Raw genomic sequence first — 20,580 nt, 5'->3', positions numbered from 1 at the left:
TTCGCTCTTGTCACCCAGGCTGGAGTGCAGTGGTGTGATCTCAGCTCACTACAACCTCCACCTCCCAGGTTCAAATGATTCTCTTGCCTCAGCCTCCTGAGTAGCTGCGATTACAGGCATGTGCCACCACGCCCAGCTAATTTTTGTGTTTTTAGTAGAGACGGGGGTTTCACCATGTTGGCCAGTCTGGTTTCGAACTCCTGACCTCAGGTGATCCGCCTGACTTGGCCTCCTTTGAACTCCTGACCTCAGGTGATCCACCTGACTTGGCCTCCCAAAGTGTTGGGATTATAGGCATGAGCCACGACGCCCGACCTGGTTTTTGTTTTTGTTTTTTTGAGACAGGGTCCCACTCTGTCACCCAGGCTGGAGTGCAGTGGCATGATATCGGCTCATTGCAACCTCCACCTCTGGGCTCAAGTGATCCTCATGCCTTAGCCTCCCAAGTAGCTGGGACTACAGGCGCATGCCACCATGCCCAGGTCCAAGAATTTTTATATTGAAAGGAACACTGCCATTCATTTCAACTTGTTTCACACAATTGGATCATTAAAATATTTTCATTTTTTTTTAAAAACAAAAGCCTACTCTTCTCAAATTACTTTTTAATTGACATATCTGAAAATTAATAAAATGTGTATTCATGTATTTCAGTCATAAGTGCTATTTAATTGAAGAAAAATACAGCAGTTTGTTTTCATTTTGCTGTTTAACATAACTAAGTTACAGAAAAGTTCATTTCTAGTCGTACTTATTATTGTCCTGAAAAGACTAGTGGTACAGCCTTGTAGAAGGTAAATGATTGAATGTGGGATTGCCTTTTGTTTGTTTTTTTCTGTCAGGAGTGCTATATTTGGGTTTATTTTGTTTGAAAGTTAGGGGGTGACCTAATAGAAAGCTATTTTGACACTTAACAGTTTATTCTGAAGATGTTACTCCTGGCTGTTTTGGTTCCTTGTGGTATTAGTCTTCAGGGTCATAGTTAGGCAATATTTAATCTCAAGATATTTGTGAGTGTTCCACTGTCAAATGTGAAAGTTTGGAAGTTTTGCCATGTCATCTCCTGGACCAGAAATTCATGTTATTAAGATTAGAGTAAGTAATATTTTCAGCAATTCCTGGGAATTTACGTAATTGTAATGCTTTTTTAGGTGTGCCAAAAGGTTGAGGCCTCTGGGTTTGAATTCACCAGCTTGGTATTTTCAGTCTCCTTCCCACCACAGCTATCTGTAAGAGAGGTAAGGTCATTTGCATGCATAAAACTATATGTGAAGTGCATGCTAGGAATTTCTCAAAAACTGGGACTGTAGAAATATTCCTTACTCTATTATATTTTTTACATTTTGTGTACTTATTGAATGATTGAAGCAATTTATAGCTGCTTAATAAATACTTGTTGAGTGACTGAATGACAAAAGGAATTAGTTTTGTCCTAACAAACCAAGTTAGTTTGTCCTAGGACTGCCATCTTCTTTAAAGTCCCTCAATCAGTTGCAGACATTCATTATTAGCTCCATGTGAGGCACGATGGTCAGAGAAAGAGATTTGACTAGGTTTCCAGAGATCTTTTGAGGTGGATATGTGCATTTTAGAATAGTCCTAGAATAGGGTCATTTCAATTATGATGAGCCTTCTTCCCTCTGGAGTAAAATATAAAAAGATGGCGTATCTTCCAGTCAATGATAAAAGGGAGAGAAATGGCCTCATTTTTTAAAACTGTTTTCTTTTCTTTTTTTTTTTTTTTTTTTGAGGCGAGGTCTCGCTCTTCCGCCCATCCCGGAGTGCAGTGGCGCAATCTCGGCTCACTGCAAGCTCCGCCTCCCGGGTTCACGCCATTCTCTTGCCTCAGCCCCCCGAGTAGCCGGGACTACAGGCGCCCGCCAGTGCGCCCGGCTAATTTTTTGCATTTTTAGTAGAGACGGGGTTTCACCGTGTTAACCAGGATGGTCTTGATCTCTTGACCTCGTGATCTGCCCGCCTCGGCCTCCCAAAGTTCTGGGATTACAGGCGTGAGCCACTGCGCCCAACCAAAACTGTTTTCTTTGTTAAGTGAAAAAAAAAAAGTCATTGCTGTAATATTCTTATGTGTCAAAACTGACATGAAAACATAAAGCTTTGCTAATACTGTTAAATGAAGTATAGTGAGAAATGAGAAACTTCTGTAATCTCAAATTCCAACCATGGGTTCTAAGCATATTTGTTTATATTTATGAGATGTCTTTCCCCTAAGAAGCCTGCAGTATCAACAGAACATTACATCGTAAACCCTCACTTTCTTTGGGTGAGCCTGTTTATTAGCCCCAAATAAGCTGAAGATTGTTGAAGCTGGATAGAATGATATAGAAGAGCCAGGAAATGAAAAAGGGTAGAATGATTTTATATAGTATCTGTGTTGCTGACAAGATAACTGAGCAAATGGAAGAATAAAGGGGATGATGATGATGATATAACTGGGCTTATAAACACTTAGAGTAATTTTCTAGTCAATCATCAAAGCATTTCTCCCTGATGTGTCATCTTCTGGTCCAATTTTGGTAGAGAGAAACAGACTTCCAAAAGCTAAGTGACTGTCACTTTAGTGAGAGTTTTGAGAAACAAATAGGAATAAGAAGTATATTTTCTGAATGTGGTTATATATCTTACCACCAAACCCTTCCTCTCAAAGCTTATGTTTATATATTTCCCTAACCCTCAGAACCTGTGAATCAAAGTTTATATTTTTACATTAAGATTCATATTATCCATTTTATCACTTATTTGATGATTTTAACAATATTAGCTTAATGTTACTATTTATAAGGTATTTATGTTCCATATTAGAAACAGAAGATACTGTTTTTTTTGTTTGTTTGTTTTGAGACGGAGTTTCGTTCTTGTTGCCCAGGCTGGAATACAATGGCACCATCTCGGCTCACTGCAACCTCTGCCTCCCGGGTTCAAGCGATTCTTCTGCCTTAGCCTCTCAAGTAGCTGGGCTTACAGGCATGCGTCACCAAGCGCAGCTAATTTTTTTTTGTATTTTTAGTAAAGACGGGGTTTCTCCGCGTTGGTCAGGCTGGTCTCGGACACCCGACCTCAGGTGATTCGCCCACCTCGGCCTCCCAAAGTGCTGGGATTACAGGCATGAGCCACCGTGCCCTGCCAGAAGATAACTGTTTTTAAAAATAGAATTATTCTGCTTAAACTCTACTTTTCATAACTAATTTTAGCCAGACAACTATTTAGCAGAAATATGTGACTGTTCTGATTATTGAAGAATTAATATGTTTCCATAGTTTAGTGTGCTATGTTTTATTGTTTTATTTGTAGTAATAACTAATATATTTTAATCTATTCATTTCCTAAGAATAAAAATTCAAGAAATTACAGTTTTATATGCAGTATACTCTTTTCACATCCCAGGTTTCTTCAGAAAATTATGTTTATGGTTCACCTCGTGATTTTCTGTTATTATGTTACTTTCTCTCTTTTTTTTTGAGACAGAGTCTCTCTCTGTCACCCAGGCTGGAGTGCAGTGGCACGATCTCAGCTCACTGCAAGCTCCGCCTGCGGGGTTCATGCCATTCTCCTGCCTCAGCATCGCGAGTAGCAGGGACTACAGGTGCCCGCCACCATGCCCGGCTAATTTTTTGTAGTTTTTATTAGAGATGGGGTTTCACCGTGTTAGCCAGGATGGTCTTGATCTTCTGACCTCATGATCTGCCTGCCTTGGCCTCCCAAAGTGCTGGAATTACAGGTGTGAGCCACCACGCTTGGCCATATGTTACTTTCTTTTATTGCCATCTTTTATTACTTCTTTGGAGTTGAGATATGCTGTGCAAGCCAGGTTGGACAGAAATTGCTTTTTAAACCACTTATTTGTTACACATCTCAATTTAAGCTAGTTACACATATCTTCAGAATATTCTGCATTTTGAATATAAATTCTGTGATTTCTCTAGTGCCATGTTCTACATTGTGGCTTTCAACTTAGACCTTGTAAATATCTCTATCTTAGAACTTCTTTGTCTGTTTGTAGAACAAACGCCAATATACTATCCATAAAATTGATTGATGTCAGTTATCTCATAATTAACACCAGAATATACAATTGAGTCCATTTGAATGATTTGATTTTTTCCACTTCTAAGAAGTAGATTATCACAGATCTATTTAAAGCAAACAATACTTTATCAATATGGTGGTATTTATTATATTCCTGCTTACAAAAGAAACAAAGGGTGGCCTCAAGTAAAGTTTTTTTAAAAATTAAATGGCCAGTCGCAGTAACTCATGCCTGTAATCCCAGCACTTTGGGAGGCTGAGGTGGGAGGATCTCTTGAGTCAGTTCAAGACCAGCCTGGGCAACACAGTGAGACTCTGTCTCTACAAAAAAATTAGCTGGGTGTGGTGATGCATATCTGTAGTCCCAGCTACCCTGGAGGCCAAGGAGGGAGGATTGCTTGGGCCTGGGGGGTTGAAGCTGCAGTGAGCCATGATCACACCACTGTACTCTAGCCTGGGTGACAGAGCGAGGCCCTGTCTCAAAAAAAAAAAAAAAATTAAGCAATAAAATTTGCATTAACGCATCTATATTCCTGGTTATACCAATCCCTTTCTGATGATAGCAATTTTTTTTTCTGTTTTTTTTTTTTTTTTTTTTTTTTTTGAGATGGAGTCTCGCTCTGTCGCCCAGGCTAGAGTGCAGTGGCGCAATCTCGGCTCACTGCAGCCTCCGTCTACCAAGTTCAAGCAATTTTCCTGCCGCAGCCTCATGAGTAGCTGGGATTACAGGCATATGCCACCACACCCAGCTAATTTTTGTATTTTTAGTAGAGACGCGGTTTCACCATGTTGGTCAGGCTGGTCTCGAACTCCTGATTGCAAGTGATCTGCCTGCCTCGGCCTCCCAAAGTTCTGGGATCACAGGTGTGAGCCACCACTCCCGGCCCCAATAGTTTTTATTTATCATCATTATAAAAGCATTAATTTAAAAGCTTAGAAAGAAAAGTCCATATTTTTGTTCACAGTTAGTATAATAATCATTTTCCACTGAGTTCGGGAGAATATGGAAGCAGGATGGAGTATATCCCCTAAATGTATTTTCTTAGAAGGAACTAGCTAATCAATCAGAACAGCTTTAAACTTAATACTGCTAAAGAGGAGAAGCATAAGCAGATTAACTGGTGAAACAGTGTTACAGTAAGACGTAGTAAATAGAATAAATAAAGGCAGTATTCAGGGATTCACAAGAGAACAATATGGAAAGTTGTGGGACATAATGCTTAGAGTCTCCAAAGTCTATATTGGCATACAACATTTTAATAATAAATTTGAGATCATAAGAGAGTAATAAATACCTTACGACTGTCATGGTGACTTTCTGGGTTTGGTCTTACCATTTGAATGTAATAATGGAAGGATAATTCCTTCTTATAAGGCTCAGATTTGTTAAGAGGAAAGATGTAATAGTGTGATATGGCAAGAAATTATGTACCTGCACTGAGATTTGAGATCCTGAGAGTGATCTCACGATGGTACCTGTGGTCCCAGCTCCTGCGGAGACTGAGGTGGGAGGATCACTGTAGCCCAGGAGGCGGAGGTTGCAGTGAGCTGAGATTGCACCACTGTGCTCCCACTCCAGCCTGGAACAAAGTAAGATCCTGTCTCAAAAAACAAAACAAAACAAAATAGGATAGATAGAGTAGTAGAAGTATACTGTATAATATCTGGCCAAGGGGAGGGTTGATTAATTACAGATACAAAATAGTCACAAAGGCTAATGAATACAGTAGTGTGAGGGACTCCCAGTGTCTCGGCACATGATGGAAATCACGTTTAACTAAAAGTGTGTTATCTGACAACTTTTGGATTGGAACTGTTTCTTTTCCTAAAGTAGTGGTTATCTAACATGCATGAGACCCACTTGGAGAGTTTCCCAGGTCCCATTCCCAGAGATGCTAATAAGTAGGTCAGGTGAGACTCATGAATTTGCATTTCTAACAAGCTCATAGGTAATGCTGGTGCTATTACAATGACAACACTTTAAGAACCATTTTCCTAAAGGATGGTGGGGGAAAGAATCTAGTCCTAAATGAAAAATTGATAGCCTTTTAAATTTGTATTCCTGAAGGATGGGAGGAAGAGGCATAAGTAGAATATATCCTAAACTTTTGATAAGTGGATTTCAAACACTACAAAGAAAAATGGCATAGGATTCTGTGCTGGAAGATAAATTAAAAGGATTGAAAACATCAGAGAAAGTGCAATTCACATTTTAATTCAAACCAAACTATCTCAATGAATTAAAAAAAAAAAGGTAGGGGGAAAATACACCTGAATAAAGAAGAAGTAGGGATCTCTTTCTATCTCTGCCTCTGTTTTTACACAAAGGCTTGTATTTAGATATATTTATTTGACTGTTTAGTTTGGCCTATGAGCTCCTGTGTACCTATCATCCAACTTCAACAGTTAAATTTTTTGCAAACCTGGGATCAGTTTCAAAAGAAATACAGGAAAGATGAAGTCAAATTAATGCAAATGAAAGAGGATGGCTTGACTGGGTGTTGGCTCATGCCTATAATCCCAGTACTTTGGGAGGCTGAGGTGGGTGGATCACCTGAGGTCAAGGAGTTCGAGACCAGCCTAGCCAACATAGTAAAATCCCGTCTCTACTAAAAATACAAAAATTAGACGGGTGTGGTGGTGTGCACCTGTAGTCCCAGCTATTCGGGAGGCTGAGGCAGGAAAATCATTTGAACCCGGGAGGCGGAGGCTGCAGTGAGCCAAGATTGTGCCACTGCACTCCAGCCTGGGGAGAGTACATCTGAAAAAAAAAGAGGTGGCTTATGGCTTATGTCTATAAGAACAGCAACCAGAAAGCTAAAGCTAACGAGTAGAAGCTTTCAAGAATTGATAAGGAAGATTTGTATACTTAAAGTTATGTTTAGAGCAAGAAAAAGATGAAAAGGATGGATAGATCTGCTATTTGGAACTGATAGTATACTGCTGATGCATGATATAGAGAAAGCAGGGCTCTGAAAAATCCTGTTTTGCTTCTGTCCTTTATGTCAAGGAGAATGATCTTCCTGCCGAAAAGAGGTAGACTGGTCATTGGTAAGGGAGAATGAATGCTCCACATGGTGAAGCTTTTCAAAATGGATTCAGGTGTTTAGACCTGGGTGCATTACATTCCAGTATAGCTTCAGAAAGAACTTGCAGCTATTCTTGATTTTTGAGGGCTTTTAACCCATTTATACTGGAGGTTGCAAATTTTTTTGGTGAAAAATCAGACCTTGGCGATGACCCAGAGCAGTAGGATATAAATATCTCCCACAAGCTTAGCGTTCTAATAATGGAACACTAGGAAAATGGGTTAAAAATAGCAGATTTTACAAATGACTGAAGACAGATAAAGGCAGTTGCAATTTTCCAAAGGGGAAGAAAGTTGGCCACAGAGGTCAGGGTAAGAGGGAGATGTGATTATAACATAATGGTAAGAGAGATGTAACGTTTATTCTGAAGATGGAGGAAGGGAGCCATGAGCCAAGGAGTGCAGATGTTCTTTTGAAGCTAGAAAAGGCAAGGAAACAGATTTACTACTAACAGCCTCCAGAAGGGAACACAGCCCTGCTGGCACCTTGATTTTAACCCAGTGAGACCTGTGTCAGACCTGGGACCTAAAGATAAATTGGTGTTTTAAACCACTAGATTTGTGATAATTTGTTATAGGAGCAATAGAAAATGAATACACATTTAGAGGATTTAGTGCATTCAGAATGGTGGAACCATCTGAACCTGGTCACAGAAGTCACTGCTGAAGGAGCTTGGGTTATTTAATTTTGAGAATAGATGATTCAGTGGGATGAGTTTGCTTTCCTTAAATATTTGAGGGGCTTCCTTATAAAAGAGGAATTAGATTGCTGCAAGGATAGAATCAAGAGCTATTAAGAATTGAGAATTATCAAGAACAGGATAGATTGTTTCCAGAGATTTCCCATCACTAGCATGTTTAAGCCAAGGCTGGAAAATACAGTTGTCCCTTGATATCTGTGGGGGTTGGTTCCAGCACCCCCGAGCCCCTCGCAGATACCAAAATCCACAGATGCTTAAGTTTCTCATATAAAATGGTATACTATTTGCATATAACTTACACACATCCTCTTGTATACTTTAAACCATCTCAAGATTACTTATATAATGCAATGTGGGTGCTATGTAAATAGTCGTTATGCTACATTATTTGGGGAATAATCACAGGAAAAAATCTGTACCTGTTCAGTACAGATCCTTTTTTTCCCCCTAAATGTTTTCTATCCAGGGTTGATTGAATCCATAGATGTAGGATCCACAGATACAGAGTGCCAATGTACTTGGCCAAGATACATAGAAAGTGTGCACTATATAGTTGGTTAGACTAGAGATCTTAAGCCTTTTCAACTCTAAGATTCTATATAGTTTTAAGAAAAATACTTATTACAGTGTTTATTTATTTGAGACGGGGTCTCACTCTGTCACCTAGGCCGGAGTGCGGTGGTGTGATCACAGCTCACTGCAGCCTTGACCTCTTAGGCTCAAGTGATCCTCCCACTTCACCTTCCTGAGTAACTGGGACAACAGGTGCATGCCACTATGCCCAGATAACTTATTTTTTATTTTTTTGTAGCGATGAGGGCTCCCTATGTTGCCAAGGCTGGTCTCGAACTCCTGGGCTCAAGTGATCCTCCTGGTGTGGCCTCCCAAAGTGCTAGTATTACAGGCTACTGCACCTGGCCCTATAGTGGTTATTTTATATTCATGATTGATTCCTCTAAACTTCTACATCATAATGCCACACAAAAACTATAGAATGAATGTCCCAGACATATGCTAATATTAGGCTAAATTTGTATTTATGGGAAAAGAGTATTCCATTAAGTCCTTTTAAAAGCTAAATGCTTTCAGTTTTAGTTTTTAGGTTCATCTTTACTAGTTGAGTCCAGTAGAGGGCAATATTGTACTATCAGTTTGGTTTATTGGTCTCTTCATGGGTAGGGTATGGGAGACAGTTTGCTTAGTCCATTGACTTTAAATGTATGTATTGTCTTTTAAGTGTTACTTTGGATGAAACACCTGCTTATCAATATGCAACTTGATATGGTTGGAGTTTTGTCAAATCAAAACTTTTTTCCTATCATTTATTATACTTTATATCTGCATACTTTGCAGTAAGTACTACAAATTATACATGACCCTAGAAAATTAGCTAAGAATAAAAGCAGTACCATTTCTATCCATCCAAGTGCTAACCAGGCCCGACCCTGCTTAGCTCTTGAGATCATGTGAGATCAGGCACATTCAGGGTGGTATGGCCACAGACAGCAGTACAATTTCTGTAGCAGCGTTTTTTATTTAGGAAATTGTCTTCTTTCTTTTCTTTTTTTTTTTTTAAGATGAAGTCTCACTCTGTCACCCAGACTGGAGTGCAGTGGCATGATCTGGGCTCATTGCAACCTCCGCCTCCCAGGTTCAAGCGATTCTCCTGCTTCAGCCTCCCTGAGTAGCTGGGACTACAGGTGCATGCCACCACGCCCAGCTAATTTTTGTATTTTTAGTAGAGATGGGGTTTTGCCATGTTGGCCAGGCTGGTCTTGAACTCCTGACAGGTGATGTGTCCGCCTCAGCCTCCTAAAATGCTGGGATTACAAGCATGAGCCACTGCATCCGGCCTGTAATTGTCTTTTTAAATTCTGAAAAATGGATATTCAAATGGCTTTGGATTTTTACTTAAATCTGTGGATTCATAACTAATTTAGGATTATTGATCTCATTCAGAATCTGAAGAAAGCAGTGAATTCCTTTGTCCTAAAAATGCATATACTAAAAATTTTGTATGTATTTACAGAGGCCTCTTAAACTCTCAGGCCATTAGTCCTAGAATCTTTTTTAATTGGTAATTTCCCTTCTGTTATTGATCGATGTTCTTTTTCTAAAGGACTATATTTTTTCTAATTATGTTTAGCTCATAAATAGAATGTGTCAAAATTCTCAACTTTAAGTATAGAGAGCTATATATATATTGTGGGTGCAGGCATGAGCTGGCTGTCTTTGTTCCTTAACTCAGCTTTCTGATTTAGCATGTGTATTTTCTGCTTTTTGTCCATTTGTGCATGGCTTCTCGATTTTTATTTTGTATGACAGGCATTCTTCCTAAATCTGTGTGTGTTCTCTGTCACCCACCATGTAAGACCAACCCAAGGTCCACTTCATTCAATAAGCCTTTTCTGAGCTTACTAAGTAGTTTTCAGAATTTGTAGCCCTATTTTTGGTTAGATTAGTTTAGAACTCCCTTCAGTTCCTATAGGGTCCACTTATCCATGCAAAGCAAGTTTGATTCCTGTAAACTTCTACAGCGTAATGCCACACAAAACTATTATAGAATGAATGTCCCAGACATATGCTAATATTAGGCTAAACTTGCATTTATGGGAAAAGAGAGAGGATCCACTAAGTCCTTTTTTTTTTTTTTGAGATGGAGTCTCGCTCTGTCGCCCAGGCTGGAGTGCAGTGGCGCGATCTCAGTTTATTGCAACCCCGCCTCCTGGGTTCACGCCATTCTCCTGCCTCAGCCTCCCCAGTAGCTGGGACTACAGGCGCCTGCCGCCCTGCCCGGCTAAATTTTTGTATTTTTAGTAGAAACGGGGTTTCACCGTGTTAGCCAGGATGGTCTCGATCTCCTGACCTCGTGATCGGCCCACCTCGGCCTCTCAAAGTGCTGGGAGTACAGGCGTGAGCCACCGCGCCCGGCCCCACTAAGTCCTTTTAAAAGTTAAATGCTTTTGAGTCTTAGTTCTTTTAGGGACTGCCCCTTAAGGATCTTTCAATAGACTTTTCATGAGTGGGTTGGGGAGTGTATAGTAACCTTGCTAGTTTTAGGTACACGTGTGCATTTCACGGTTTACAAAGCATTCATTCTATATCATAATACCTCTAAAGTTTAGCTGTTGCATTTATGGGGAATGAGGTTTACCTTCAAATAAATGGGTAACTGTTCTCTTTGAAATGAAAATAAAATATAGAAAATTTTAAAACAGGTAGTTGTATTACATTCAAATGCATGTGGTAACTTAAACTAGGTCAACATAGTCCATTCATTAAATTTCAGCTTGAAAGAATCCTTGGAGTTATCTTTTAATGAATAGATAAAACCAAATTTGTAATTAGCATGTCAATTATATGGTCTTTAAAAATGTATATGAGAGCCCTTTAAAACTGTTTTTTTAAAACATTTAAAGCATTGCCCCTGAAAATCTGGTTTGTGTTATTGATCTATCAATGATGGAAGTACTTGCTAAAGAAAAGTAAATCCTCCCCACCCCATTCAAAAACATCACACATTCTGAATTAGTAGGTACTTTTAATGCATTTTCCTTTGATTTCCCTGATGCAAAAGTAGAAGTAACTTTTTTTTTGTTTTTGGTAAAGTCTGGTTTCTCTGATAACAAGTGTTCTAATCTTATGAGCATATTTCTGAAGGATTGCAGACCCAACCTGGAGTAAACCCATTAGATACGGCCCCATCCAAGTAAGACACTGAGGAATAAAAAAGAGAAAAGGCCAGGTGCAGTGGCTTACACCTCTGTAGTCCCAGAACTTTAGGAGGCTAGGCGGGTGGATTGCTTGAGGCCAGGAGTTCAAGACTAACCTGGCCACCATGGCGAAACCCCATCTCTACTAAAAATACAAAAATTAGCTGGCTGTGGTGGCACATGCCTGTAATTCCAGCTACTCGGGAGGGTGAGGTGTGAGAATCGCTTGAACCCAGGAATCAGAGGTTGTAGTGGGCCAAGATTATGCCACTGTACTCCAGCTTGAGCAACACAGTGAGATCCTGTTTCAAAAAAAAAAAAAGAGAAAAAAATATTTCATCTTTAGCACAAATTCCTCGTAGAAATAATAAATTTCAAAAAACCTATAAATTTTTCAAAAGTAAAAATTTATTCTCAGCCCAAAGATAGAAACTGTTTTGTACTGTTCCTCTGTTTTTCATTGCTGAGAGGTAATAGTGAAGCAGCAAGGATCCTAAAAATATAGTGCATTTTAAAATAAAATAGACCTCAACCTCTTAGATAATATTTAAATGAGGATTTCTCAAACTAATAGTACCCAAGCAAATATACTATGTAACACTTTAAAATTTTGTGATCTAATATTACTTTTAATTTCTTTTTAGTAAATTGATTTGATAATAAATTGAGATATAATTCATTTTAGCAAACTTACTGTTATGCAAAAGATAACTTAGATAATTGCTTGTGAGTTTATAAAATAACCTTTAAATTTCTGAAAAGGGTTCACAAGTATTACATTTAATTTTTTTCTTTTTTAAATTATAAAAACAGCACATGCTTACTGAAAGTGCCAAACAACTCAGAAGTATGTAAAGTTAACATTAGTCTCTCTCTTTCTCTTCCTCTTTTCTACTTCCCATTTTCTGGAGTAACATTTTGGTAATCTCTTTCTAAGACCTTTTGCTATATACATATAAACGTATACCTACATGTACTGCACATAGTTTGGGTTTGTTTGCTTTAGTGAAACATACATGTTCTGAAAACTTTTTATCCTGCAACAACCATTGACAACCTTCAACTGTGTTAGAACTTACAGAGCTCACATATGCATATATGAGCTTTCCTGTACAGATAGTTAAATCAGAATTTCTTAAATTAATTCATTTATCCAGTTGAAGAATATTCAGATCACCTTCAGTTTTCAGTTTTTATTATTATAAATGAAATTTGCAATGAACATACTTGTATATGGAGTCTAGTATTTCTATATTTTTGTCTGATAAATTCTTAGAATTCGAACTGCTGAATTGATGGGAATACACATTTAGAATTGTGATAGGTATTTCCAAATTGCCCTCCTAAAAGGTGGTACCAGTTTACAGCAGTGTATTACAACCCCATGTCTTTTTCAAACCTGAAGTTATACTCTTCAATATTTTCTAACCTATATGCAAAAGTTTTCTTGTTTTAGTTCGCACTTGTAGTATTTGATTTTCAAATACTACAAAAGATGAACTTTTACATCTTTTTATATGTTTACTAGCTGTCTGGGTTTCTATTATCTGGTTATTTGGCTTTTTAAAATTGATTAGTAAGTGCTCTTTGGACATAGTGACTATTAATCTTTCATCAATTCTGTTTCTCCCAGCCTGACATTTGTCATTTACCTTTGTTTGTGGTCATTTAACAAACATAAATTTCTAATTTTATGGAACTTTTCATCTAGGAACAAATTTATCTGTACTTTTTCAATATTTGTTTTGATCTTTCAAGTATATTATAGTTTTTCCTCACACATTTATTTATTCCTATGTGTTTTTAAATGTTTTTTATTTTTGATTTTAGTTGAAATTTGAGTGGAATCTCTTTTTCCCATAAATTTTTTCCTTTGGCTATTAGGAAAGTAATGTATGCATGTTTGTAGGTGTGTGTGTTTAATGTGTGTCTTGGAACTGACTAACTTACAGGTCTCTATTATTAATCCTAGTGGTTTTTCAGTTATTATCTAGGTATGTAGTTACCTTATTTGCAAATAATGATACTTTTGTCATTTCTTTTTTACTATTTTAAAAATATATCCAGTATATTTAGGTGTATCATATGTGTATATTTTAATACTAAGTGTATTGTTAGCTCTATTCTGATAGGTATGCTTTATCTAATTTTTTTTTTTTTTTTTTTTTTTGAGATGCAGTTTTGCTCTTGTTGCCAAGGCTGAAGTGCAATGACGCAATCTCGGCTGACTGCAACCTCCGCCTCCCAGGTTCAAGCGATCTCCTGCCTCAGTTTCCTGAGTAGCTGGGATTACATGCGCTACCATGCTCAGCTAATTTTTTTGTATTTTTTAGTAGAGATGGGTTTCACCATGTTGGTCAGGCTGGTCTCAAATTCCTGACCTCAGGTGATCCACCTGCCTCAGCCTCCCAAAGTGCTGGGATTACAGGCATGAGCCACCGTGCCCGGCCTATCCTTTATTTAATGAAATTTGCTTCTATTCCAAGTATAGTATGTTTTGTTAAAAATAATAAATGTGGCTGGGCGCGGTGGCTCACGCTTGTAATCCCAGCATTTTGGGAGGCCGAGGCGGGCGGATCACGAGGTCAGGAGATCGAGACCACGGTGAAACCCCGTCTCTACTAAAAATACAAAAAAATTAGCCGGGCGTGGTGGCGGGCGCCTGTGGTCCCAGCTACTCGGAGAGGCTGAGGCAGGAGAATGGCGTGAACCCGGGAGGCAGAGCTTGCAGTGAGCCGCGATTGCGCCACTGCACTCCAGCCTGGGCGACAGAGTGAGACTCCGTCTCAAAAAAAAAAAAAAAAAAAAAATAATAATAATAAATGGATATTTGCAATAATTATATTTTTCTCCTTTTATCTATTTTGTAGTCAAGTAAATTAATAATTTCTTTGTGTTGAATTTGTGTTGTTTTCTTGAAATAAGCATTTTTCATTCTGATTATAATAATAATTAGACTTAAGGGCTGGGTGTGGTGGCTTATGCCTGTAATCCCAGCACTTCGGGAGGCCAAGGCAGGAGGATTGCTTAAGGCCAGGAGTTTGAAACCAGCATGGTCAACATAGCGAGACCCCCATCTCTACCAAGAAAAAAGTTAGCTAGGTATGGTGGTGCATGCCTGTAGTCCCAGCTACTCGAGACTATATTTTTGTCTGATAAATTCTTAGAATTGGAAATGCTGAATTGAAGGGAATACAATTCAGCTGGCCGAGGTGGAGGATCACTTGAGCCTAGGAGTTAGAGGCTGCAGTGAGTCATGATTGTGCCACTGAGCTCCAGCCTGGGCGTCAGAAAGAGACCTGTCTCAAAAAAAATACATATTCGACTTAATATTTTATTTAGCATATTTACATATATAGATATTTGGTTTAGGTATTAAATCATGCAATTAGATTTTATATTAGATTATGTAAACCTTTTGAAATGAACCGTGAGGCTTTCTTATGCTTCAAAAATTTTAACAACAAAGAAATTATCTGTTTTTGTTTCTTGAAATGTTGTTAAATTCACTTATAAAATGATATTAGATGGTTATAAAGGTAGGTCTTTATTACTTTTTCAATTTCTTCTATTAAAAGTTATTGTTCTATCTGGCCAGGCATGGTGGCTCACGCCTGTAATCCCAGCACTTTGGGAGGCTGAGGCAGATGGACCATTTGAGGTCAGGAGTTTGAGACCAGCCTGGCCAACATTGCAAAACCCTGCCTCTACTAAAAATACAAAAATTAGCTGGGTGTGGTGGTGCGCACCTATAATCGCAGCTGCTTGGCAGGCTGAGACACAAGAATTGCATGAACCCAGGAGGTGGAAGTTTCAGTGAGCCAAGATCGTGCCACTGCACTCCAGCTTGCGTGACAGAGCAAGACTCTGTCTCCAAAAAATAATAATAATAATAATAAAATAAATAAGTAAATCCAGGGATGGATCAAGATAAAGACAGATTTTCTGGAGAGAGGAGAGAAGTAAGTATAAGGAGTTCCTGCTGGAGTCAGGCAGTCCTGTAGTCCTGGGACCAAATGCCTGCATTGTGACTAGGAGGAAGTTAGAGGCCTCTTTATTTTTTATTATTTTTATTTTTTTAATTGAGATGGAAAAAGAAAAGTTGTTGGGCTATCTGTTTTTTCCCTCTTCTTGAGTCAAGTTTTGATTAATTAAATATTAGCTATTTAATTACCAAATAATTAATTTGTTACTTTATTTTCCTTCAAAATTGTTTGTTTCAAAGTGTGGTCTAGCAACCCCTAGAAGTCCTTGCAAGGGGTTCATGAGGTCAAAAGTATTTTTATAATTTATAATAATTTGCCTTTTTCACTCTCATTCTTTTAAGAGTATACAGTGGAGTTTTCCAGAGGCTATGTGATTACAGCAAATTGAATGTAGAGGCAGATATGAAAATCCAGGTATCGCCTAATAAGATGTATATTAAAGAGATTTGCAAAAATGTCCCACAGCATCAGTTTTCTCACTAAATTATTTTGCTTGAAAAATATATTTTTCAAGAAAAGTTATTTATGTTAACACATAATGGATTTATTACTTTGTCATTAATTTTTAATGAATTAATAAATATTTTTTAGGCCGGGTACGGTGGCTCACGCCAATAATCCCAGCACTTTGGGAGGCCAAGGCAGGCAGATCACCTGAGGTCAGGAGTTCAAGACCAGCCTGGCCAACATGGTGAAACTCCATCTCTACTAAAATACAAAAATTAGCCCGATGTGGTGGCGGGCACCTGTAATCCCAGCTACTCGGGAGGCTGAGGCAGGAGAATTGCTTGAACCTGGGAGGCAAAGGTTGCAGTGAGCCGAGATCTTGCCATTGCACTCCAGCCTGTGTGACAGAGTGAGACTCAGTCTCAAAAAAAAATAATTTAATTCATGGTTTTAATTGCTAATATGGTAAATATTGATAGCTATAACCAACATAAACAAAAGCTACTTGAGGTTCTCAAAAACTTAAGAATGTAGGCTGGGCGCGGCGGCGCACACCTGTAATCCCAGCACTTTGTGAGGCCAAGGCAGGTGGATCACCTGAGGTCGGGAGTTTGAGACTAGCCTGGCCAACATGGCGAAACCCCATCTCTACTAAAAAAATGCAAAAATTAGCCAGGCATGGTGGCGCGTGCCTGTAGTCCCAGCTACTCGGGAGGCTGAGGCAGGAGAATTGCTTGAGCCCAGGAGGCAGAGGTTGCAGTGAGACGAGATCGTGTTATTGCACTCCAGCCTGGGCAACAGAGTGAGACTCTGTCTCATAAAAAAAAGAATGTAATGGGTCCTTTAACCAAACTGTTAGAGAACCACTGATCTACATATAACAATTTAATTTTTTTGAAGGTGCCTGTACTCATCTTCTATAATTCTTTAAATCTTCTTTGAATAGAATAGTCTACTGTACATGTGTATATATCTGCATCTATATCTATAATTACATTTTACATGCATTTTTGGTTTTACACATTTATTGTGTGTTCATGTGTGTTTGTCAGCAGAACTGCAACTTGAATGGAAGCACTGACCTACTTGGTGTTTTGGTTCTTTCTTGTGGCTGATTTTGTCCACAGGCCAAATTTCTAGAAGTGATTTAGGTATGTGAGCTAGTGGATTTCTGATGATAGTCTTGGATGAAAGGCACAGAGTTCTGTAGCCACAGGCAGGAAGAGTTGGTGGGAGATGGGTGGTCCTCCAGGGAAGCTGCCATCACAGGTCAGCCTTATCCTCTGATGGTTGTGCTGGATTTCTTGCAACCTGTATTGTGCTCAAGGCAGGAACTCGGAGGTATCCTTAGAATGGGGCTTCACTGTACAAAGTCCTGGCCACTATGAATGTTTCAGAGAAGATGCTGGCTCTCTAAAACCAAATTCAAAGAGGGAGTACATTTGCACTTCTCAGCCACACCCGGCTGCCAACAGATGTTTGAGATCCTTGCTTCACTAAGGTTATTAACTCTAGAGTTACCTGAAATTCAGTTGCTATGTGTGTGCTCTCTCATTTTCATATGACACTAAAGAACAGTACTGAGCCATGTCTGTCTTCATTTATCTATCCCAGAGCCTTTCATTTATTGTAACTGTCCTGTCTTTTCTGATCCCCCTCCCTGCCTCTACTCCTACCCCACCCCACTTGCAGAATTTCCTCTTGTTTTTTCCAATCAAATCCTTCATTGCTAAACAAACATCAGCACCTACAGTGTTGGAAGATGCAATGCAATTTCCTTAAAACTCACAACATAAAAATAGCAATTCCAGGAACTGGAGTAATAGAGTTGTAAAACCTAATTTGGCCCCACAGATTCATTCTATCTTTGCTGATCTGTCCTTGCTTTCCCCCTCTTGACTTATCCGAAAAGAAGATCTTCAACATTTTCAATGCTATCTAAAAGTTCTTATTGCCAAAGTAGAGAGAAAACCTAGAGTTAAATGGTCTCTTCTTATGTCTCACTTCATTTTCTTTTTTCTCAACCGTGTAGGGAAAGAAAAGAGGATTTTGATGGTTTTTAAACATGGCCGACATAAGTTTTATTTATCAGAGGAGACACCCAGATTCAGTCTGTTACATTCATTTAATCACAGGTCTGACATCCAAGGCTTTGGGGAAAAGAAGCAAGTTTTGAGATGGGGAGGTGGTGGGGGTGAGGAGATGGTGGTGGTGCAAGAGTCAACTAAGGGGTAGATCAAACAGTGGTTATAGGAAAATACTCCCCCTTCCTCTCTTACCTTCCTCTTTCTGCCACCACGCCTGAGACACAAGGTGAGGGGCAGGCCCTGGAGAGGCAGATGTTCAAGGTTATAGCATGCTGCCACAACCCTGACACATGGTGAGGCACAGGCCCTGATGGAGCAGAAGTTTAAGGTACTAGCATGCTGGGGATGGGGAGGAGGAGAAGGAGGAAATCTTAGGCAGTGGTCTGGATAGAGAGAAGGAAGAAGAATTTCTCTTGTCACTAACCTCCTTATTGAGCCCAGTTTCCAAATGGCTATTAGAGTACAAGAAAAAATTACATAAATGTTTGTATGTATGTATGCATATGTGTATGTGTGTGTGTTGGCAGAAGAGGTTGGAGCAGGGGGTACTGCTAAATGCCTCCAGCTGCCCACACAACTATTGTCATTTTTCTATTGTCATTATTCTCAGTCTATATTTATATTATCTTTGTTATTATAAATGAGTCCAAGAGAGGTATAAGATTCAAAAGAATATAGTTTGAAGGGCATTGGTGGTGATTTAGAAACCTCAACATCACTGCCAACCAGCAAGTCCTGCTAATCTGTGTTCTCAATACTTCTTAAAGTTGCCTATACTTTATTATCACTAGCATTGCTGTGATGTATTATTTCTTGCTTGAATTACTGCTTTAGTTTATGACAAATCTTCCTTTTCCTTAATTCCCCTCTTTTTCTTCTAATTCACAATGCAACCAGAGTGGGCATTCCTGAAGACAAATACGATCATGCTACTTCATTCCTTAAAATCCTTCTGTGGGACCATATTGCCTTAAGGGGAATATCTAAACCCCTTAGTATGGGTCCAGTAGTTCTGTAATCTAAGTCCTGCTTCCTCCTTTGCATTTCCCAGCCACACATCCTCAGTTCTTTAGGGACCACTGACATAGTCCCCAGAACCTTCCCAGTGCTCTCTGGCATTTGCACCTTTGGGTTTCCTCTGTTTGGAACATACTTTCCACATTTTTTACGCTGTGAATTCTTTTTTTTTTTTTAAGATGGAGTCTCACTCTGTTGCCCAGGCTGGAGTACAGCAGTGCAATCTCAGCTCACTGCAACTTCCGCCTCCCAGGTTCAAGCGATTCTCCCGCCTCAGTCTCCCTAGTAGCTGGGATTACAGGTGCGCACCACCACCACACCCAGCTAATTTTTGTATTTTTAGTAGAGATGGAGTTTCACCATGTTGGCCAGGGTGGTCTCGAACTCCTGGCCTCAGGTGATCCACCCTCCTCTGCCTCCCAAAGTGCTGGGATTATAGGCTTGAGCCACCAAGCCGGCCTGCCCTGTGAATTCTAAGTAGCTGATCCTTCGAAGCTTAGATTAGGTGTCACTTCTCCTGCAAGACTGAGCCAAGGATCCCTTACATGCCCCTCCTAAGTGTATCTCTGTCTCAGTCCCCACCACTCTGTATTTTAATTATTTTCATTACTGTTACTATTAATAGCTTAATGTTTATTATCATTTTATCTTAGTTCATGGGTTTGCTCATGGGCAGAGACTGGTTTTTTATCTCTGCATTCTCAATTGCAATCTCACCACATAGGCAGTACTCCCTAAATAAATTGAATACCTTCCTCTTATGGTTTGAGAAACCTAGAGAGAGAAGCCACCTTGCTAGTGATCACATAAGAGAAGCAGAGCCTGCCTTTTGATCTAGTGTTTGTTTCCCTCCATCAGGAATTACAGACTCAGATGTCTATAAGAGCCAGATAGACAACAAAAATGAGAAAAGTGGGCTGGACACATTCTCTCATTTTTCTGGAAAATATGACTTTCTCACACTATACTTTCCCATGTATGATAAAGAAATATTTTAGCACAAGACATATTTTCCTCTTAAACTACCACACAAGAAAAACAATAGTATGAAAATGATGGTTATATTACAACTTGATGAATTATAGAAGATTCAAAGATCAAATGTTTCTTTGTGCTGCTGCGAGTCTTTGCATATACATGAATGAATCACATCTCATGTTATGGTTTCAGTCTTTGGGTTCATGACCTAGCTTGGCAATCAAAACCTTCTGACCTTTCCAGTTTCATCTTTAATCGCCGAACCCCTAACCTCACTTATGAACACACATAACATACCCCAAAGTGTCCAACTTTACCGAATTGTAGTTTTACAACACACCATTTTTAACACCTCTCTCTGTCTCTATCCTTTCTCCATCCTTTCTCCGTCACCTCTGCTTGAATCAACTTCAATCCCTGTTCCTACTGTCACCCACTCTCATTATTTAGTACTAGATGAACCTCTAACTCAGAAAGCTCAAACACCATTCCTGGGCATAGACCTTCTGGTCTATGGTG

The 20,580-nt window shown here is 39.2% G+C and overlaps 1 protein-coding gene across 1 annotated transcript in view; it reads left to right on the top strand.

Annotated features, from left to right (window-relative positions):
* The window catches only part of PUS10 (pseudouridine synthase 10), a 67,280-nt gene that overhangs the window by 9,303 nt on the left and 37,397 nt on the right, over positions 1 to 20,580 (top strand). The window contains exon 4 of the mRNA XM_012501251.1: positions 1,152 to 1,238. Within this exon, the coding sequence (XP_012356705.1) occupies positions 1,152 to 1,238 (87 nt within the window). The remainder of the gene's footprint in view (positions 1 to 1,151; positions 1,239 to 20,580) is intronic.

The sequence above is a fragment of the Nomascus leucogenys genome, chromosome 14 (assembly GCF_006542625.1).
Source record: "Nomascus leucogenys isolate Asia chromosome 14, Asia_NLE_v1, whole genome shotgun sequence".
Lineage (NCBI taxonomy): Eukaryota > Metazoa > Chordata > Mammalia > Primates > Hylobatidae > Nomascus > Nomascus leucogenys.
The sequence above is the reverse complement of the archived record's forward strand: the minus strand, read 5'-3'. Positions and strand labels throughout refer to the sequence as shown.